The sequence below is a fragment of the Gossypium raimondii genome, chromosome 13 (genome assembly GCF_025698545.1).
Source record: "Gossypium raimondii isolate GPD5lz chromosome 13, ASM2569854v1, whole genome shotgun sequence".
Taxonomy (NCBI): Eukaryota; Viridiplantae; Streptophyta; class Magnoliopsida; order Malvales; family Malvaceae; genus Gossypium; species Gossypium raimondii.
The window spans coordinates 43,969,341-43,988,007 of record NC_068577.1 but is presented as its reverse complement, the minus strand read 5'-3'; the positions used below and the strand labels follow the sequence as shown (position 1 = coordinate 43,988,007).

At 34.9% G+C, this 18,667-nt stretch overlaps 1 protein-coding gene across 6 annotated transcripts; it reads left to right on the top strand.

Annotated features, from left to right (window-relative positions):
* Positions 1-691: 691 nt before the first annotated feature.
* LOC105783240 (uncharacterized) lies at positions 692-8,293 on the top strand. 6 transcript variants are annotated; one of them, XM_052626058.1, is made up of 6 exons: positions 757-1,088; positions 6,329-6,469; positions 6,577-6,799; positions 6,881-7,081; positions 7,329-7,430; positions 7,587-8,293. In XM_052626058.1, the coding sequence occupies exons 3-6, from the start codon at positions 6,725-6,727 to the stop codon at positions 7,812-7,814; spliced, it is 606 nt and encodes a 201-aa protein (XP_052482018.1). In that variant the 5' UTR covers positions 757-1,088; positions 6,329-6,469; positions 6,577-6,724; the 3' UTR covers positions 7,815-8,293. The 6 variants fall into 6 exon arrangements, 3 of the variants coding, with proteins under 3 accessions (XP_052482016.1, XP_052482018.1, XP_052482017.1); XM_052626057.1 differs by having other exon boundaries at positions 6,555-6,799; XR_008192535.1 differs by having other exon boundaries at positions 764-1,088; positions 6,555-6,799; positions 6,881-7,254.
* Positions 8,294-18,667: the final 10,374 nt, after the last annotated feature.

Here is an 18,667-nt window from a genome sequence, read left to right as displayed (position 1 = left end):
TTTTAAATTTTGTTGAATTTTTAAATATTTATTGGTATGAAAAGCATTTGCGGCGTTTATGTGAGAAACACCGCAATAAGTAATTTCACTATTACATAAAACGACGTCGTTTTTTGTGGTGATTGTATTACCATTGGCGGCTCTTTACTAGAAACGCCGCAATAGGTAATGTATTTGCGGCGTTTTTTTGTAAAAATGCCGCAAAGATTATTGAAGTGTTAACAAAACATCGCCGTTTTAGGTTTTAAATGACTGCTAAGATTTGACTTTGAGTATTTTATTGAAATGATACTAACATTTTGAAAACTCAATTAAAATATTTTGAAGTTTATGACAAATTGAAGCTTTATATAAATCTTTACATATTCTTATAATTATAATTAAATAAAAACATTTTATTTACATTTGGGCCGAACCTAATTGTGACAAACCCTCTTTATTCAAGCCGGTCCCAAAGTCGAGCGGGCCACCTGACCATGTACATCTATAGTATATTTATATAAATATAATATAACATGTTAAAAATAATTCAAGAAAGAAAAAAGTAAATCTAGAAGTAGTGTAATTGAAATTTACCAAAAAGCAATATAGAAGACAATAGGTAATGTACTTAGGACAATAGGAAACGACATCATCTTATATTGTTTTTAGTGGCGCTTTTCTTAAAATGCCGCAGATATGTTATAAGATTCTTGGGACGTTGCCATTTTGTTTATTTTATTCGTGGCGTTTTGGATAAAAGCGCCACAAAATTGAGTTAACTGTTTGCATAACGACAGCGTTTTAACTAAAACTGTTTGCGTTTAGTGGCGTTTTGGAAATAAATGCCGCAAATAGATTAAGTTTTATACGAAAATGGCGTTGTTTTATTTCCTGCCATATTATACCTAAAACCTTACCCGAAATCCCCAAATTTCCCCCATTTCCCCCAATTCCAAATTTCAGTAAATCCCTAACCCTTTCATTTTGCACCTTTCAAAAATCAACCATTCAATCCGCCGTTGAACAGACCGAGCCAACCACCTGCTTTGCAAACATCTCCTCTACTGCATCTCCGTCACCGTCGGTCTCCGCTGCCGTCCTCATCGGTAAGTTATTAGTAGGGCATTAAAGAATTTGACAGTTTAAAAATGGATTTTAATTTCGAACTGCATTGATATTTGCGGCTTAAAAAATGAATGTGATATCTGTTTATGTTGTATTTCCCATATGCATACTGTTTGGGAGGGTTTAAATCTTTATTTCTTCTGAATTCTGCCTGTTTATGTTGTATCTTATGCGCGTAGGCTGTAGGCTGTTCAATCTGGTTTCACTCGACTTTGCTAGTGTTAAACATCAGTATTCATGACTCACGCACAGTTTAAAGTATGATTTATTGTAGTCTAGGTTTAGCGATATATTGATTTTAAGTCTAATAATACTTTATAATTTCAGATGCAAAATTTGTTATTACAGTTGTGATTATACTTGTAATTTAAAGTAAAAAAATAAATTATATTTATTAATCACATGATTACATAAGGTAATTAATTAAAAGGTAAAGTCCTTTTATTTAAAATTTAATTAATAAATAAATCCTTAGGAGAAATTTTTTTAATTAAGCAAAATATTTATTTAAAAAATATTGGTAGGCTGTGGAGTTCATAATTCTTCTAGGTAAAAATATGAATACATGAATGCATTTAAATATTAAAATTATGTAATATCATAATTATGAATACATGAATGCATTTAAATATTAAAATTATGATGATACCAAAACAACTTTCATAAATCCAATATGAATACATGAATGCATTTAAATATATGTATATAATTTATAACACGAAATAGATAAATAATAACACAAACGCACAAAGATTTTCTCTTTTTTCTTTAATGCATCCTTCATCTTTCCTTTTTTAATTTTTTTCTCTATTTTATTCTAAACAGAAAAACCTAAACTAACTTTTTAAACATATTTTAATCAAAACCTTTTACACATTGTTAATGCCTTAGCTTATTACTTGTTTTAATCCAAGAGTCCAATTGAATAGTTTGATTGAAATTGAGCTTTCTCACGGCAAACCCTTTTAAGTATTTTATAAATTACATAACCTACTAATTATATATAAATAAGAGTGATATACTAATTATAAATAAGATACATAAAAGTGATATACTTACATAACTTATATATAAACTTACATAACTTACATAATAACATAATAACTTACATAATACATAGCCTACATAACTTACACAACTTACATAATACACAACTTACATAACTTAAATAACTTACATAATACATAACTTTGATAACTAACATTATACACAACTTACATAATACATTACTTACATAACTTGCATTATACACAACTTACATAACTTAATTAATATTATACATAACATGCATAATACATAACTTACATAATACATAACCTATATTGCTTACATAATACATAACTTACATAACTTATATAATACATAACTTACATAATTTACCTAATACATAAATATATATCATATCATAACTTACATAACTCATTTATAGTTATAACTGAACAACTTACCCGTGCAATTTATTGTCAACGTCAGACTTCAAGAATTAAGATATGGACCGGTCTTGGATGAATTTGTCAAGGGTAAGCGACGGTTATCGAAATGGAGTACAGACTTTTCTAAATTTTGCATTTCAATATGCAAGCCAAGAGAACATGATTCTTTTCCCATGTAAAAAGTGTGTCAACATAAACTGGCATTATCGTGAAGTTGTATACGAGCATTTAATTGTTGATGGGTTTGTTCGAGGTTATAAACAATGGATTTTTCATGGAGAATGCCCGCCTAGTACTTCCTCTTCAAAGATGGATGTATCTTATGATGGTACTGCTTACCATCAGTCTGTTAGAGGGGATGACATGGAAGGGATGTTGCGGGATGCATTTAATATGCACCATCATGGTTTGCAGTCGTTCCCAGCCGACTTTGTGGCAGCTGATGATTGTAATCTTGGTGGAAATTCTTTTACCGAATCGGGAAGAAGTGTATCTCATGAAGAGCCGAATGGAGAAGCGGTGAAGTTCTATGCACTACTTAATGACATGAACGAAGAACTTTATAAGGGATCAAAATTTTTAAAAATGTCATTTTGTATTCGTCTTTTTCAGTTAAAATGTTTGGAAGGGTGGACTGAAAACTCTTTGACAATGCTGTTAGAGTTTTTGAGAGATATGTTTCCGTTTAAAAAAATTCCTCACTCATGTAAAAATATGAAGAAAATGATAAAAGATTTAGGTCTTGGGTACAACAAAATTCATAGTTGCCCAAATGACTGCATGTTGTATTGGGGTAATCGAAAAACCAGCAGTGTTGTCATGTATGCGGCTAATCCCGTTGGATGAATAGAAAAACAAATGATGGGAATGACGATGAAAATGACGCACAGTCAAGGAAGAAGCCAAATAAGATTTTGTGATATTTTTTGCTAATACCAAGGCTTTAGAGGCTTTTCATGTCATCGAAGACGGCCAAGTCAATGACGTGGCACCATGATGGACGAACCAATGATGGATTACTAAGGCATCCGGTAGATTCTACAGCTTGGAAATCATTTGAAAGTAAATTTCCAAGCTTTGCAAGCGATCCTAGGAGTGTGAGGCTTGGGCCAGCATCTGATGGATTTAATCCTTACAAGATCATGAGCACTGCATACAGTACCTGGCCTGTAGTGCTTGTTCCTTACAATTTACCTCCGTGGATTTGCATGAAGCAATCTTCCCTTATCTTATCTATGATTATTCCTAGAGAGAAAGGTCTCGGGAATGACATCGACATTTATTTACAGCCACTTATTGAGGAGTTAAAACAATTATGGGCTGGTGTTGAGACATACGATGTACTAAGAAAGGAGAACTTCAATTTGCGTTCAGCTTTGATGTGGACTATTAATGACTTCCCCGCTTATGCAAATTTATCTGGTTGGAGTACCAAGGGTCGTTATGCTTGTCCTTGTTGTGCTTCGCAAACATGTTTGCAATGATTATATAATGGGAAGAAGTTCTCTAACATGGGACATCGTCGGTGGTTATCAAAAAATCATAGATTTAGATTTCAGAGTTCTGTATTTGACGGTACTGAAGAGTTAAGAGAAGCTCCTTCGCAGACCAGTGGATCTTAAATCTTGTTCATGTTGGAAGATATGAATTTTAATTATGGGAAGATGAACCAACTGCCAAACACGTAACAAAATAGGAGATCAAATGATGAAGCTGATGATGACTCTGATGAAGAGGATGATCCTAATGAGGTGGAACTGTGGAAAAAAAGAAGTATTTTTTTGAGTTGTCTTATTGGGATCATCAACTTTTACAACACAATCTTAATGTCATGCACATTGAGAAAAATGTTTGCGAGAACATTATCGGTACAATTTTGAATGTCGATTGCAAGAACATTATCGGTATAATTTTGAATGTCAATGGAAAATCAAAAGACAATCTTCAGAGTCGACTTAATTTAGTCAACATGGGAATTCGACCTAATATTTATCCCCAACCACTTCCGAATGGGAAATATCAGTTGTCGCCTTCTATTTTTTCAATGTTGAAGACGGAAAAAAAGTGTTTTGCATGGTGTTGAAGGACATAAAGGTTCCAGATGCGTATGCATCAAATATATCTTGATGTGTTAGTATTAAAGATCGAAGACTATATTCCTTAAAATCACATGACTATCACTTCTTGATGCAAGATTTGCTGCCAGTTGCTCTACGATGCAACTTGGAGAAAATCTTCCCACCTTTCTTCTTCACAATTATGGTGCACTTGGTAATCCATCTCCTTCATAAAGCAATACTTCGTGGACCCATTTTCTATCGATCCCATAGAAATGTGTTAATTTCTTTGTAAAATTTTCCTTCATTCACCTATAAGCCTTAAGTTACAATTTTTGATAATGTTGTACATCGTGCATGTTTAGGTTCCTATCCAAATTGAAGTCTTACTGCCGCAACAAGCGTTATCCAGAAGGATCGATTGCTGAAGGCTACTTGGCTAAGGAATGTATGGCATTCTGTTCAAGATATTTGGAAGATGTTGAAACAAGGTTGAATAGACCAAGTAGAAATGCTGAACTCACTGATAACTTCACTGATACTTATTTATTTAAAATTTTTAAAGAATCAATCGGCAAAGTTGAAATTGAAGAATTAGATGATTTATCGTGGGTACAAGCATATCGATATTTTCTGTTTCACCACGATTTAATGGAACCATTACGAAAGTAAGTTCTAGAAATTTGATGGATATTCGTCAATTATAAATTGTTTATCTTCTAACAAAGTGAACCTTTTTTTAACATAGTGAGTACAAACAAATATTGAGATCTCGTGCGCGCTCTCAAAGATTACAAGATCGAGAGATCAATAAGTTGTTTACAGAATCTTTTCATGAATGGTTAAGACAAACGGTATGCAGTTGAAGCTTTTCCTAACAAATAATAATGTTTTCTCATAACATATATAATTACTCAGTTTACTTTCCATTCAATAGGTTTGGAGTGGGAAGAACGTTGATGACGAAGTTAAATGGCTTTCCCAAGGTCCGAATAGAGTGGTTTAAAGATATAGTGCCTTCGTCATCAACGGATTCAGATTTCATACACCATATCGCGAGAGATTGAGGAGAACTCAAAATTGTGGAATAGTTGTTAATTCTTCAATTACAAGTTATGCTAGTGCTAGGGACAACAATCCTGTTGAGGGAAATGTCGAGTATTTCGAACTTCTTACGAACATAATTGAGTTGGATTACCACGGCAAATGGAAAGTTGTCTTATTTCGAGGGGATTGGGCTGATGTTAATACTGCTCGTGGAAGTAAGCAATACCAATTTGGTTTTACAATGGTCAACTTCTCTCGGTTGATTCACACAGGACAACAATTGATAGATAAGCCGTATGTATTTTATTCTCAAGTCAAATAAGTTTTTTACTCAAAAGATCCAACTGATGAAGGTTGGTACGTTGTACTCCGTAACATCCCTAGAGATTTGTTTGACATGGGCAATGGAAGTAGAGATAACATCGACAACAGATCAGAAACTTTGCCCTTTCCAGAACAAAACTTAAACGAAAATATCCCTAGTACTAGTACACAATTTCAATGGGTTCGCCAGGACACGGATGAAGATATTTACGAGTTATGATGTAGTAAGATTTTACGATTTTTTAATTATATGTAATATCATAATTCAAATCTTGCTCTTATTAAATATTTCAACTATTTTATGTGTTGTTATTGTTGTAATTAGTTACTAAATTTTCAACTATTTTATGTGTGTTGCAGATAAAATGCCTAGAAAAAAAGTGTGAGATCTAAGTATTGTTCAAAATACTCCAAACTCGGAAGAAAAAAATAGTGAACAACAGACTGTTATTGGATCTTCGAATGTTCCGATTACACCTGACGAACTTACAGAAGTTCAAAGTAATTTTACATTTAATTTACATGCTTGTTAACTTATTGTTGATTTCTTTTTCAAATACTTATATTATAATATACCATTTTTTAGCTAAAAGTGGTGGGACGCGCAGAGGTCGCGGACGTATGCTACTTAAAGATTTATACGAGTTAGATCCAGTCGAGCGTGTCAAATTATGTTGAAACAATTTTGGTCAGCCTGTTGGATCAGAAGCTCGAATTTTAGTAGGCTATTTGGGCATCTTAGCACGAAATGCAAATATGTTGCCTATCAACTACGAGTCATGGCATCAAATGCCTGATAGTAACAAAAATCAAGCTCTCGATAATACTAAGGTAACAAAACGTTAATGTCATTTATAATACTTGGGTTTAAGTTTCATTTATATTTATTTTTTTAACTTGTGTTTTTTGTAGGCGAGGTTTGCTTTAGAGGTCTCGAATACTTATGTAAAGAAGGCATTGGGAAAAAGATGGAGAGACCATAAAAGTACTTTAAAGAAAGATTATTTTAAGACAAAAACAACCCTCGAAGAGAAATTGCAAAATGTCCCGCCGGGAATGCTGAGGTACCAATGGGAAGATGCGGTTAGATTTTGGAATTCAAAGAAAAGAGATGTATTATGTACTTCCAAACTCTTATAATTATTTCGGTTTATAGTATTTACTATATATGTAATAATAATTTCATAACGTAGGATTGTGAACGAATTGCAAAAAGCAGCAGGCAAAAACATAAATTCACTCACACTGCTGGGTCGAAAAGTTTTGCTTGTGTAGCTGAGGCCGAAGTATTTTGAATTTATTAATAGTGTCAAATATTTATTACTTTTCATTAAATAATATTTTCACTACTATATTGTAGGAACTGTCGTCCGGTCAAAAAGTTAGATGCCTTCAGCTTTTTGAAATTACACATAAGAAGAAATATGGATCTCCTATAACTCCTGAAGCTGTAGAAATTTTGGTATGTTTATTTAATAAAAAGACTATCGTATAAATATTTATAGTGTTTATTTTCTAATGGTTTAATTCATTGTTTGTAATGCAAATATTGTTAAGTTATGTTGCATTTGTTTTTATAATATATATTGTGTTCCTAACTATTTGATTTATTTATTAGGAGAAACTAAAGAATAAAAAGGCAGAGTACGAAGCGATTGCTTCGAGTGATAGTTTTGTTCATCTTGACGATGTTGATAACCAGATTATTACTGAAGTTTTGGGTCCTGAAAGGTATGGTCGGGTTCGATTTCAAGGATCTTTTGTTAACCTAACTCAATATTTTGGATCCAGCTCGCAACAATATATACCTTCGGGAGTTAGGCTCAAGTTGAAGTTCAGAGGTTAAGAGACCAGATGTAAGTGACCACAGTTGAGCAAATTACTTAACTTAAAGTAGAGGCAGCATCGAGAGAAGCTGAGGTTCAAAGAAAATATGAAGAACTCCAGCTACAACTTAAAGCAAATGCAACAGCGAGGGAAGCGGAGGCAGCATCGAGGGAAGTTGAGGTTCAAAGAAAATATGAAGAACTCCAGCTACAACTTAAAACAGATGCAACAGCGAGGGAAGCACAGGCAGCAGTGAGGGAAGCAGAGGCAGCAACGAGAGAAGCAAAGGCTGCAGCGAGGGAAGCAGAGTAGAGAAGAAAATACGACGAACTCCAACAACAGTTTTAGAATATGATGAAGATGTTTCAGCAGTTGCAACCTCCGCCATCTTAGACTATCGTATAAATATTTCTATCATTTTAACTTTTAACATTATTTTAAGAATAATATGAATTATATTTCATTTATTAATATTTATATTATACATCATTCGTTTAATTTGAAATATTATTTAGATTTTTTGCTTTTGGCTTCTTTCTATGCTACAAGAGAGCTGAAAATGTGAAAAATTTTATTATACAAATCTGCTAAAATTAGTGCCTTTTTTTTAAAAAAATGTCGTTAAAGGTCGTGTTATCTAGCGGCGTTTATAAAAAAGGCACCGCTAAAAGTAATGATCTATAGCGGCGTTTGTGGGAAAAGCGCCGCTAAAAGTCATGACTTATAGCAGCGTTTGTTGGAAAAGCGCCGCTAAAAGTCATGATCTCTAGCGGCGATTGTTGGAGAAGTGCCGCTAAAAGTCATGATCTATAGTGGCGTTCGTGAAAAAAACGCCGCTAAAAGTCATGATCTATAGCGGTGTTTATAGTAAAGCGCCGCTAAAAGTCATGACCTATAGCGGCGTTTGTGGGAGAAGCGCCGCTAAAGGTCATGACTTTTAGCGGCCGCTATAGGTCATGACTTTTAGCGGCCGCTATAGGTCATGACTTTTAGCGGCGTTTATTTCTAAAAACGCCGAAAACGTTAGCAACGATGTCAATAGCGGCATTTTTTGGGCGCTTTCACTTTTAAAAAATACCGCTAAAAGTCTGTTTTGGTGTAGTTTCATATCATTCAATTTTGATCTAACTAACCTAACCTTGTCAGAATTAGATTAATTTTATAAACATGTTGCATATTCACCTATGTCTAGAGATTACACACACGCTATTCATAAATACAATTGAATAAAACAGTAAATTAAAGCTAATCTAAGCTATGGCCAATAATGGAAATAAAAGTTTCATCAAGTAATCTGAACCCTATGAGATTTAGCTCATGGGTTGGTGAATAGAATCTAGATTCAAAATAGTAATCAACATTGTTTCCTCAAATCAGATTATGGAACAGAAAATAAAGAATTAAAGGTAGAACTCAGGAAGATAGCTTTCGCCTATCCATTCTACAACTCCAGCTACGACATGTCTTCCGGCGACTAAGAGGGACTGCCTTTGTCTTCCCCTTTGTGTCTCCATCCTTGTCACAACTGCTACCCTCTTGCCACGATATTTTGCACAGTCTAAGCCTTTTAATTTACCATCCACGATATTCGAGTTTGCAAACTGTCCAACCTTTTGCCACAACAAACCTTCAGCCATTTACTTCTTTTCTTCATTTTTCACCTGCCACTTAACAAACAAATCTTTCCTCCAAATAATTAGAAGTAACATGTAATAACATTTAAGCACAGTCCAAGCCCTTTAATGCAATTTCCTAAAAACACTAAAGAAAAATCCTAAAATGTAACTTAACTTACCCAAGTACAGGCAATTACCCAAGTCTGAAGGGATAAAATATAACCATTTTCAAGAGTTATCAGAACGTAAGCCTACCGTAGGGTCCGTATGATCTGAATTAGACATCGAATTTTTTATCTGACAATCTGTTATTAAGTAATTCGTTATTCTGGTATATACATTTGTTATGAGATCTGATAAATCAGTGTGATTGCATTACATGATCATGGTCTAAAATTGTATTATTGTATATTTGCATTTGGTATCTGTTAAATCTGCATCTGCATCGGGATTGGAATTGTATAAAGAAGAAAGAGTAGGCAATTTAATAATCTGCCCAATCTAGTGGCTAAGCCATGTACATTTCTAATTATAGTGAATTATCACATTCTGGTCTAACAGCTAGGCTGGAATTATTTTGAAATGTGACATACCGTCACGATATGGTGTGTAAGGATAGAAGGGTACTTGATGCCCTATCTGTTGTATTGGGATGGATGGAGATGTTGAGTAGCGGATGGGAGTAGGAATCTGTATTTGTATCTGATATGTCCTGCATCTGTATCTGAGATACTCTTTGTGTATTTCTATATATGATTTTGAGAGTTGACTGACTAAAGATGAATTGAAATCAAATATGTTCTTTTATTGCTTAATTGAGAATGTAAGTTACAAACTGGATTGTAAACTCATTAGTTGTTTTGTTTGGATTACAAGTAACCCACAGACTTAGGCGGGTCAGTGTGATAGGAGCTCGGATATTTCTCTTTAGTTATTTTATCATTCTTTTTATATACTTATGCTAATGTATGTTTATTTTGAATTATGTTTTAAAAGTTTGATTTTATGTTTGATTTAAATAATTATAAGTTTTTCAACAGTTGAATTTCAATTAATCAAAGGTTAGGTTGTTCTAAAATAGTTTGATGTAACCTTTAGATTTGGTATGAACTTTTAGGCTGGTTATGTGGTGTTACACTTACAAATATTCAAAAGGGCCTAGATTATGCACATTCAAAAAAACAATTCAGATGGAGTTGGAGGTTCGAGAGGAGTTGGAAAATGTCTTATATCATGAAGAAATCATTTAGAAATAGAAGGCTTGTTGTGACTGGCTTGTTTTGGGAGACATGAATACTAAGTTCTTTCATCGATGCATACTCTAGATGAGGAAGTGGAATTGGATCGCGACTTTAAAAAATGAGGCGGGGGAATGGACTTTTTATGAGGAAGAACTGTGCCATGAGGCAACTAGTTTTTTCCAGAAGTTGTATGGTGAGGATCTGGGGCCAATCAGAGGTCTCCCTCCTAATTCGTTTTCACAACTTAAGGATGATAAGTTCCAAGTTTTGAGTAATATGATTTCTTTCGAGGAAATAAAGACTTCCATATTCGATATAAGTCCTTTAAAAGCTCCCGATAATGATGGGTTTCATGCTCTTTTCTTTCAGAGCCAGTGGGATTGTGTTGGGATTTTGACATGTAACTAAGTTAAAAGGGTTTTTACAAGGGAAGAAATCAACACGGAATTAAATAATTTTTTAATTTTCTTTATCCCTAAAGTGAAAAATCCTAAGAACTTATCTCAGTTTGCCCTATTAGCTTATGCTCGGTTCTCTATAAGCTGGTAAAGAAGATCATTGTTAATCATTTCAAAGTGGTTTTTCCAAGAATTATTGGACAAGAACAAACTGGGTTTATTGTAGGCATGAGTACTACAGATAACATTATTATTGCGCAGGAAGTGATTCATTCCATAAAAATTGAAAAGAAGAATAGGAATTGGTTCGCAATGAAAATAGATCTTGAAAAGGCCTATGATTGAGTGCAATGGAATTTCATTTATGCATCTTTTCAAGCCACAAGTATTCCTAACTTTCTTCGAAATGTTATCATTCTGCTATCACTAAATCTACCATGCAGATCTTGTAGAATGGAACTCTGACATAAACATTTAGACCAATACGATGTGTTCGGTATGCGTGTCCATTGTTCTCCTATATTTTTGTCTTATGCATGGAATGGTTGGGACATAGTATTCATGCAGCTATAAAATCAGGATGTTGAAATCTGACTCATTTTTCTCACTCCGGTCCATCCCTATGTCACATTTTCTTTGCAGATGATCTAATCATTTTTGGGCATACAGAGGAAAACCAAGTCAAGATGCTTAAAAGGGTGCTGGACAATTTCTGTGATTATTCTGGGCATAAGATTAGCGCTCATAAGACCAATATTTGCTCTTTTGAAAAAGCCAGTGACACTTTAAAGGAGAGCTTGTGGTCTATTCTTGGCTTTCGCAGAGTACAAAATCTGGGGAGCTACTTGGGAGTTCTTCTTTTTCATGATAGAATTACAAAATAGTACCTTGCGATTTGTTGTGGAGAAGGGTCGAAGTAAATTACAAAGTTGAGATGCGAAGTCTTTATATTTAGCTAGTAGGGTAACTCTGGCTTAGTCAGTCTTGTTGACAATCCCTAGTTATTTCATGTAGTCGATAATGATTCCAAAGGGGCTTTGTGAGGAAATTAAGCAGATGGTTAGACAGTTTGTTTGGGGGTCTTCGAATAGTGGTAAAAAGTGGCTCGGGGCAGTTGGGATAATATTTGCCAATTGAGGAAACATGGCAGTCTTGGATTTCGTAAATTACAAGATCATAACACATTGTTCATGATGAAGCTAGGATTTAATCTTGTGTCAGATTCTAACACTTTTTGGGTTCAGGTTCCTCAAGCAAATTATGGGATTTCTAGGGGGATGCTCGAGAAAATATCCTTTGGTGGATGTTCTTTCTTATGGAGAGCCCTTGCAAAAGCTTGGCCGCTTATATGGAAGAACTTGCTTTGGTCAGTAGGGAATGGAAAAATTATCGGATGATGGTGTGACCTTTGGGTGTAAAATATAGGTCCTCTTGTTAACTGGATTCCGAAACACTCTAGCCTAGATGGTTCAGTAAGTCTAGATTCTGATCGTACAATTCCTCCTACTACAGCGAACCCCATTTCATGACTTACTGATCGTAATGGGAAGTGATTATTTAGGTTTAATAGGTACTCAAGGAGTTGCTCAGTTTTTGATGCGAAATTGTGGGGCATCTTGGATGGGTTGCAACTTTTAATTGACCGATGATATGAGAAGGTATTAATCCAGTTTGATAGTCTTGAAGCGATTAAGGACATTCAAGAAAGTTCTTTGGAGGGTTCTAACTCTGCACTGATTAGGAGAATTCATCAGTTGCTGTTACGATTTGGACATTGGAGTATTTCACATATTTTTAGAGAAGATAATCAAGACGCAGATAGCTTGGTAAAGATGACTCATGAGAGAAGGCTTAAGCTGCGACTTTTCAAGAATTCCCCATTTGGGGGAAGGGTTTTAAGTTCTTGTAACTAGCTTTTTAATACTCTTGTTACCAAATATATATAATATTAAAATGAAACTTCGATTGAGTGGTAAATTTAATTGTTTTCCAATTTCTTACTAAAGAGTCCATGTATAATTTTGAGTTAGAAACCCTTAAATCAAGATTGATAGCAAGATAAATTCTTATTTTTAATATATTTATTTTTAGCTAATTAATGGATAAAATGATATTAAATTTGGATTTTTCTTATCAGGAATGAAGTTGGTGTGCTGAATTCAAACTCTTACAAAAAGGGGCTAAATTGGGGAAAAAAAGCAAAGAGGAGGACTTGACTGAAAGATTGAAGATACAAAGATGTCTGGATAAAGATTAAAGGGTTGAAGATTTTTTTAAAAAAAAAGTGGTTAGATAAAGATTGAAGGATTTTTTATATTGTTACAACTTTGTAATTAGTTTAAATTTAATCTCTACTTTAAATTTGATTTTTAAATTTTGAATTATTTAGTGATAATATTTAGAATTATTTAGTAATAATATTTAGTGATAATATTTAGGAAAAATCTAGCTAAATTTTAGCACTAGAAGTATGTATAAATACCTAGTGGCTACAACTAATTAAACACGCACTTTTGCCATTGGCATTTAATAAAATTCTTTATTTTTTTATCATTCCTGCATCATACTCTATTATGCCATTTAAACTCTTTTTCTTTTACTTCAACTTTTTGATTACTTGCCTACCAAGCCCTTCCCCTTCCCACTTTCCACAATTCTATTTAAACCATTTATTTTCAAGCATGATATTTTTAATGATTAATAAAACCCGTTTTTTAAGCTTTAACCCGGAAATTGCTCCAACAAAACAATCGTGAGATGTGAACCCGCTCAAAGAAACTCTCGACGCAATATTTTCTATCTCTCCGGTATATGGGATATTACAAATTCGTCTCTTAAAGTTGATTTAGCTTCGATTCAAAAAGTGCACGTTGGGTTGGAGTTGCTTAGTGTATAGTTGGAAAGACGAATCGGTCGTGTTACTTTCAAATTCCCGCGAACAAATTGGCGTGTCTAAGTGGAAAAAGTCAGTTGGATTCCGTTAGGGGAGATAGAGATCGAATTTAAATGAACCATGCGGTTGAGGCTGTTGATTCGAGTTGGGCTTTTCAGATCGCAAGGCTGTCAAAATCTTAAATTGCGAACACATGTATCGCAGTTAGAAATTTGGCAAAAGTCGATTTGCAGGTCATGCCGGGATCAACACGTGTACCCCTATTTTTATTTTTATTTTCAGCATTTTTACGCACAGGTCGTGGGCATGACTATGACCGTGACAACAATTCTGGTCACGAAAAAGGAGAAATTAGATAGCCTGTCCTTGTGGATTCGACCATACTTCGCTATACTGCTAATTACTGTTATTTTATCGTAGGAATTTATATTCAGTAGTTTCAACACCCATCAAGGATTCACAAAGTTTGAAGTAGATATATTTTTTTATACTTGTTTAATAAATAATAAATCCATACATACATATCTTTCCTAAATTTTAAAGCACTCGGAAATACAAAAGGTATATAACTTGTGAAAATTACAAACACACACAAAAAAAAAAGGTTAAAGGCGTAGAAGAAAACTGTGAAGTTCATGGGCTGTGCTGAATCAGGCCTATAATTTTAAGTAGGCTGGACTGAGATGTTATCTAAGCCTTTCCATGCATGTATGGGTTTAGGCTTTTTAACAAATACTATTGTCTATCGTTATTATTTTTAGGCTTTTAAGTGCCAAAAAAAGTCCTAAAAGATAATTCAAAAAATAGTTTAACTCTTTACTGAAAAGTATATTTAAAAAAATAAATGATTTTCTCTCTAACCTAAAACCAAGAGTACTTCGCCGAGTGTCCTAGTGGAGGCAGACTCTTCTACGGCTTGGGATGGGGGAGAGCGGTGGCGATGGTAGAGAGAAAAAGGACGAGATTTCCCTCTTAACAGAAGAACTCATTCAATTATCTGTAAAGGGGTCTTTGGTGGTTCCGAGTGAGAGTCCATCTCTGATTTGCACAATCTGGACAGAAAAGCTTTATAATCCAGAAAGTTTTAAGGTACAAATGAGAAGTATATGGAAAACCAAAAAGAAGTTTGAGATCCAGACGGTAGGGCAGAACCTGTATTTGATAGTTTTTGAATTAGAGGAAGATCTGGAGTTGATCATGGAAGGAAGACCGTGGCTGTTCCGGAAAAGCTTGATTTTATTTGATAGATTAAATCAATCGGTGGAAAGATCTCAGATCCGACTTAATTCATCGCCATTTTGGTTGAAGATAGGTCATTGTCTACCAGAATTCGATAAAAATGTTTATTACATACCATAGGTGTCACGTTCGAAGGGGTGCTTAGATCTGAAATTGGTGGAGAATGGTGTCGACTGAGAATTAATTTAAATGTGCAGAAACCACTGAGAAGAGGTATTTTTGTCTCAATAGATAATAGCAACAAATGTTGGATTTCTTTCAAGTATGAGAAATTACCAATGTTTTGCTTTGGTTGTGGGAAAGTAGGGCATGGCCTTTCGAATTGTAGTGAGTGGAATCGTGTAGAAAAATTAAAAATTAGAGAAGAGCCACCTTATTCGTTGGCGTTAAAAGCAAAATCTAATGCAATCGGGAAGGAAAGTATTACATTCAATGATCTCTCAAAAAAGAATAAGGTACAATGCTCTTATACTGGGTGTTCTGAGATGGAGGTAATGAATGGGTTAATACTAGGGGAATTACAATCGAGGGGGGATGAGGAGTTGAAGGAGGATTAGGAGAAAGCATTCAAAGTTATGAAGGATGAACAGAGGGATGACACTAATAATAGACAGACTATGAATGTTAAAGTGGCTAAGAAGTTTTGCTGGAGAAGGGATACTTCAAATCAATCTAGGGCTCAACGAAAAGACGAAAGCAGTAAAAGAAAGTGAAAAGCAAATGAAGACGAAGTGAAGATTAGTGGTACAGGGAAGATAGTTGAAGACAGAATTAAAAGGGTAAAGAAAGATGGAGGAAATATATGTGGAGAAATGCTAACAAAAGTGATGATTAATGAGATGGATCAGAGTGATATTCGTCTACTTATGGAATCGGCGGCTGCCATAAGGCAAGCCGACCGAGAGCAATGAAAAGCATAAGTTGGAACGTTCATGGATTGGGGAGTCCACGAACAATTAGACGACTGCGGTATTTCTTAAAGTAGCAGAATCCCCAAATGGTCTTCTTAATGGAGACAAAACTAAATAAGCAACGAATGGAAAGGGTTAGAAGAAGCTGTGGGTTTGGAAATGGGATTGATGTTGATGCAGATGGTTCCTAAGGCGGTCTATGTCTGGCTTGGAAAGGAGAGATTATTGTAACTCTGAGGAGTTTTTCCAAGAATCACATTGATGCAATAGTTAAGGAGGAAAATGGTAGTGAAAAATGGGGATTTACAGGCTTTTATGGTTCCCCGTATAACAATGGAAGAAATGCTACATGGAATCTGTTAAAGAAACTGGGACAAGATCAGGTCATCCATGGCTGGTAAGTGGGGATTTTAATGAGATTTTGTACTCTTTTGAGAAAAAGGGTGGACTACCAAGAGAGGATAGAAGGATGGAGGCATTTCGAGAAACCCTTTAAGAATGTCACCTAACAGATATAGGATATTCAGGGGTTTGGTTTACATGGGAAAGTGGCAATTTACCAGAAACTAATATCAGAGAAAGATTGGACAGGGGCGTTGCTAATGATAAATGGAGGAATCTTTTTCCATCTGGTAGTATTCATCATTTAACCCATTCGATGTCAGATCATTGTCCAATTCTCCTTAATACGAGTAAGGGAGTCACTTAAGGGAGTAGTTTAGGATTTAAATTTGAGGCATGGTGGATTACAGAAGAGTCTTTGAAAATAGTGATTAAATCATCCTGGGATTCATCCACAGGTACTTTATTGGAGAAACTGGGAATATTGCAAGAGAAATTAAAGGAGTGGGCAGCATCAATCACAAATGAGCTTAAAGGGTTAAAGAGAAGGCTTACTGAGAAACTTGAGTTGTTGATGGAGGAAGACAGGAATGATGAAGTAATGGCAAAGATTATTGACACCAAGGTTCACCTGAACATGGAAATCGACAAAGATGAAATCTACTGGGAGCAGAGGGCAAGAGCAAATTGGCTAAAAGCTGGGGATAAGAATTCAGCTTATTTTCATAAGTTTGCCTCATTTCGTAGGAAGAATAATTCCATTGAGAGGCTTGAGATCAACGGTGGAGTAGAGGTTACTGATGGAAAAATGACAAGCAAAGAGGCTACTTTATACTTTCAAGAATTATTTACTTCGAAAGGAGCAGGCGAGTTTTCTCATCTTTTGTCAGGTATTAAGAAAACAATTTCAACAGACCTTAATAAGGAGTTAACGTCAAAATTTACAAAAGAAGAAGTAGCTACAGCTCTTAAAGGAATGAGGCCTACCAAAGCACCGGGACCGGATGGATTTTCGGTAATTTTCTTTTAGCGGTTTTGGCACATTGTATGTAAAGAAGTTATCTCTTTCTGTCTGGATGTCTTAAATAACGGTCAAAGTTTGGGTCCTCTTAATTCAACAGACATTGTGCTAATTCCAAAAATCCAGAAACTTACAAACCTTACACAGTTTAGGCCGATAAGCTTGTGCACAGTTCTGTATAAAATGGTGGCTAAGACTATTGCCAATAGACTTCAAGGTGTTATGGGGAGATGTATTGACATAGCACAGAGTGCTTTTATTCCAGGTAGGCTAATCTCTGACAATGTCTTACTTGCTTATGAGATCTTACACACATTTCGACAAAAGCGAACAGGGAAAAAAGGATATATGACGATTAAGCTCGACATAAGCAAAGCATATGATAGAGTCGAGTGAAATTTCCTTGAGGTAGTTATGTTGCGTATGGGTTTTGCAAAAGAATGAGTTGATTTAATAAAGAAGTGTATTAATTCAGCAACTTATGCAGTCAATACTAATGGAAAAAGGGGACGAATTTTTAAATCATCTAGAGGACTACGTCAGGGTGATCCACTTAGTCCCTTTCTTTTTCTCCTCTGTAGTGAAGGACTTTCAGCATTAATGAGATTGGCGAAGGAGGAAGGGCTGTTAAAAGGAGCAAAAGCTAGCAGGAAAGGACCAGAGATCTCACATTTGCTGTTTGCTGATGATTGCATATTGTTTGGTGAAGCAACAGAAAGAGGAGCGAAGACCTTAAAAGGAATTCTTAAGGAATATGAAGACTGTTCAGGCCAGTGTGTCAATTTCAATAAATCCATGGTGCTCTTCAGTACAAACACATCAGCTGAGAGAAAAGGCGAAGTGTCAACATGCCTAGGAATAAGAGGGTCCATGGACATGGAAAAGTACTTGGGACTTCCCAACATGGTGGGTAGAAAGAAAAAAGAGTCGTTCCAAAACTTAAAAGATAGGATCAACTCTAGAATCAAAGATTGAAGTACTAGATTTATATCTCAAGGAGGAAAAGAAGTATTTATTAAAACAGTACTACAAGCTATCCTATCATATGGTATGTCATGTTTTCTTCTTCCTAACTCTTTATGTGAAGAATTTGAAAGAATTTTTGCTAAGTACTGGTGGCAAAAAACGCAAAAGGGTAGAGGTATCCACTGGTGTAAATGGCAGTTTATGTGTCGATCAAAAGAGGAGGGTGAAATGGGATTTAGGAGTAT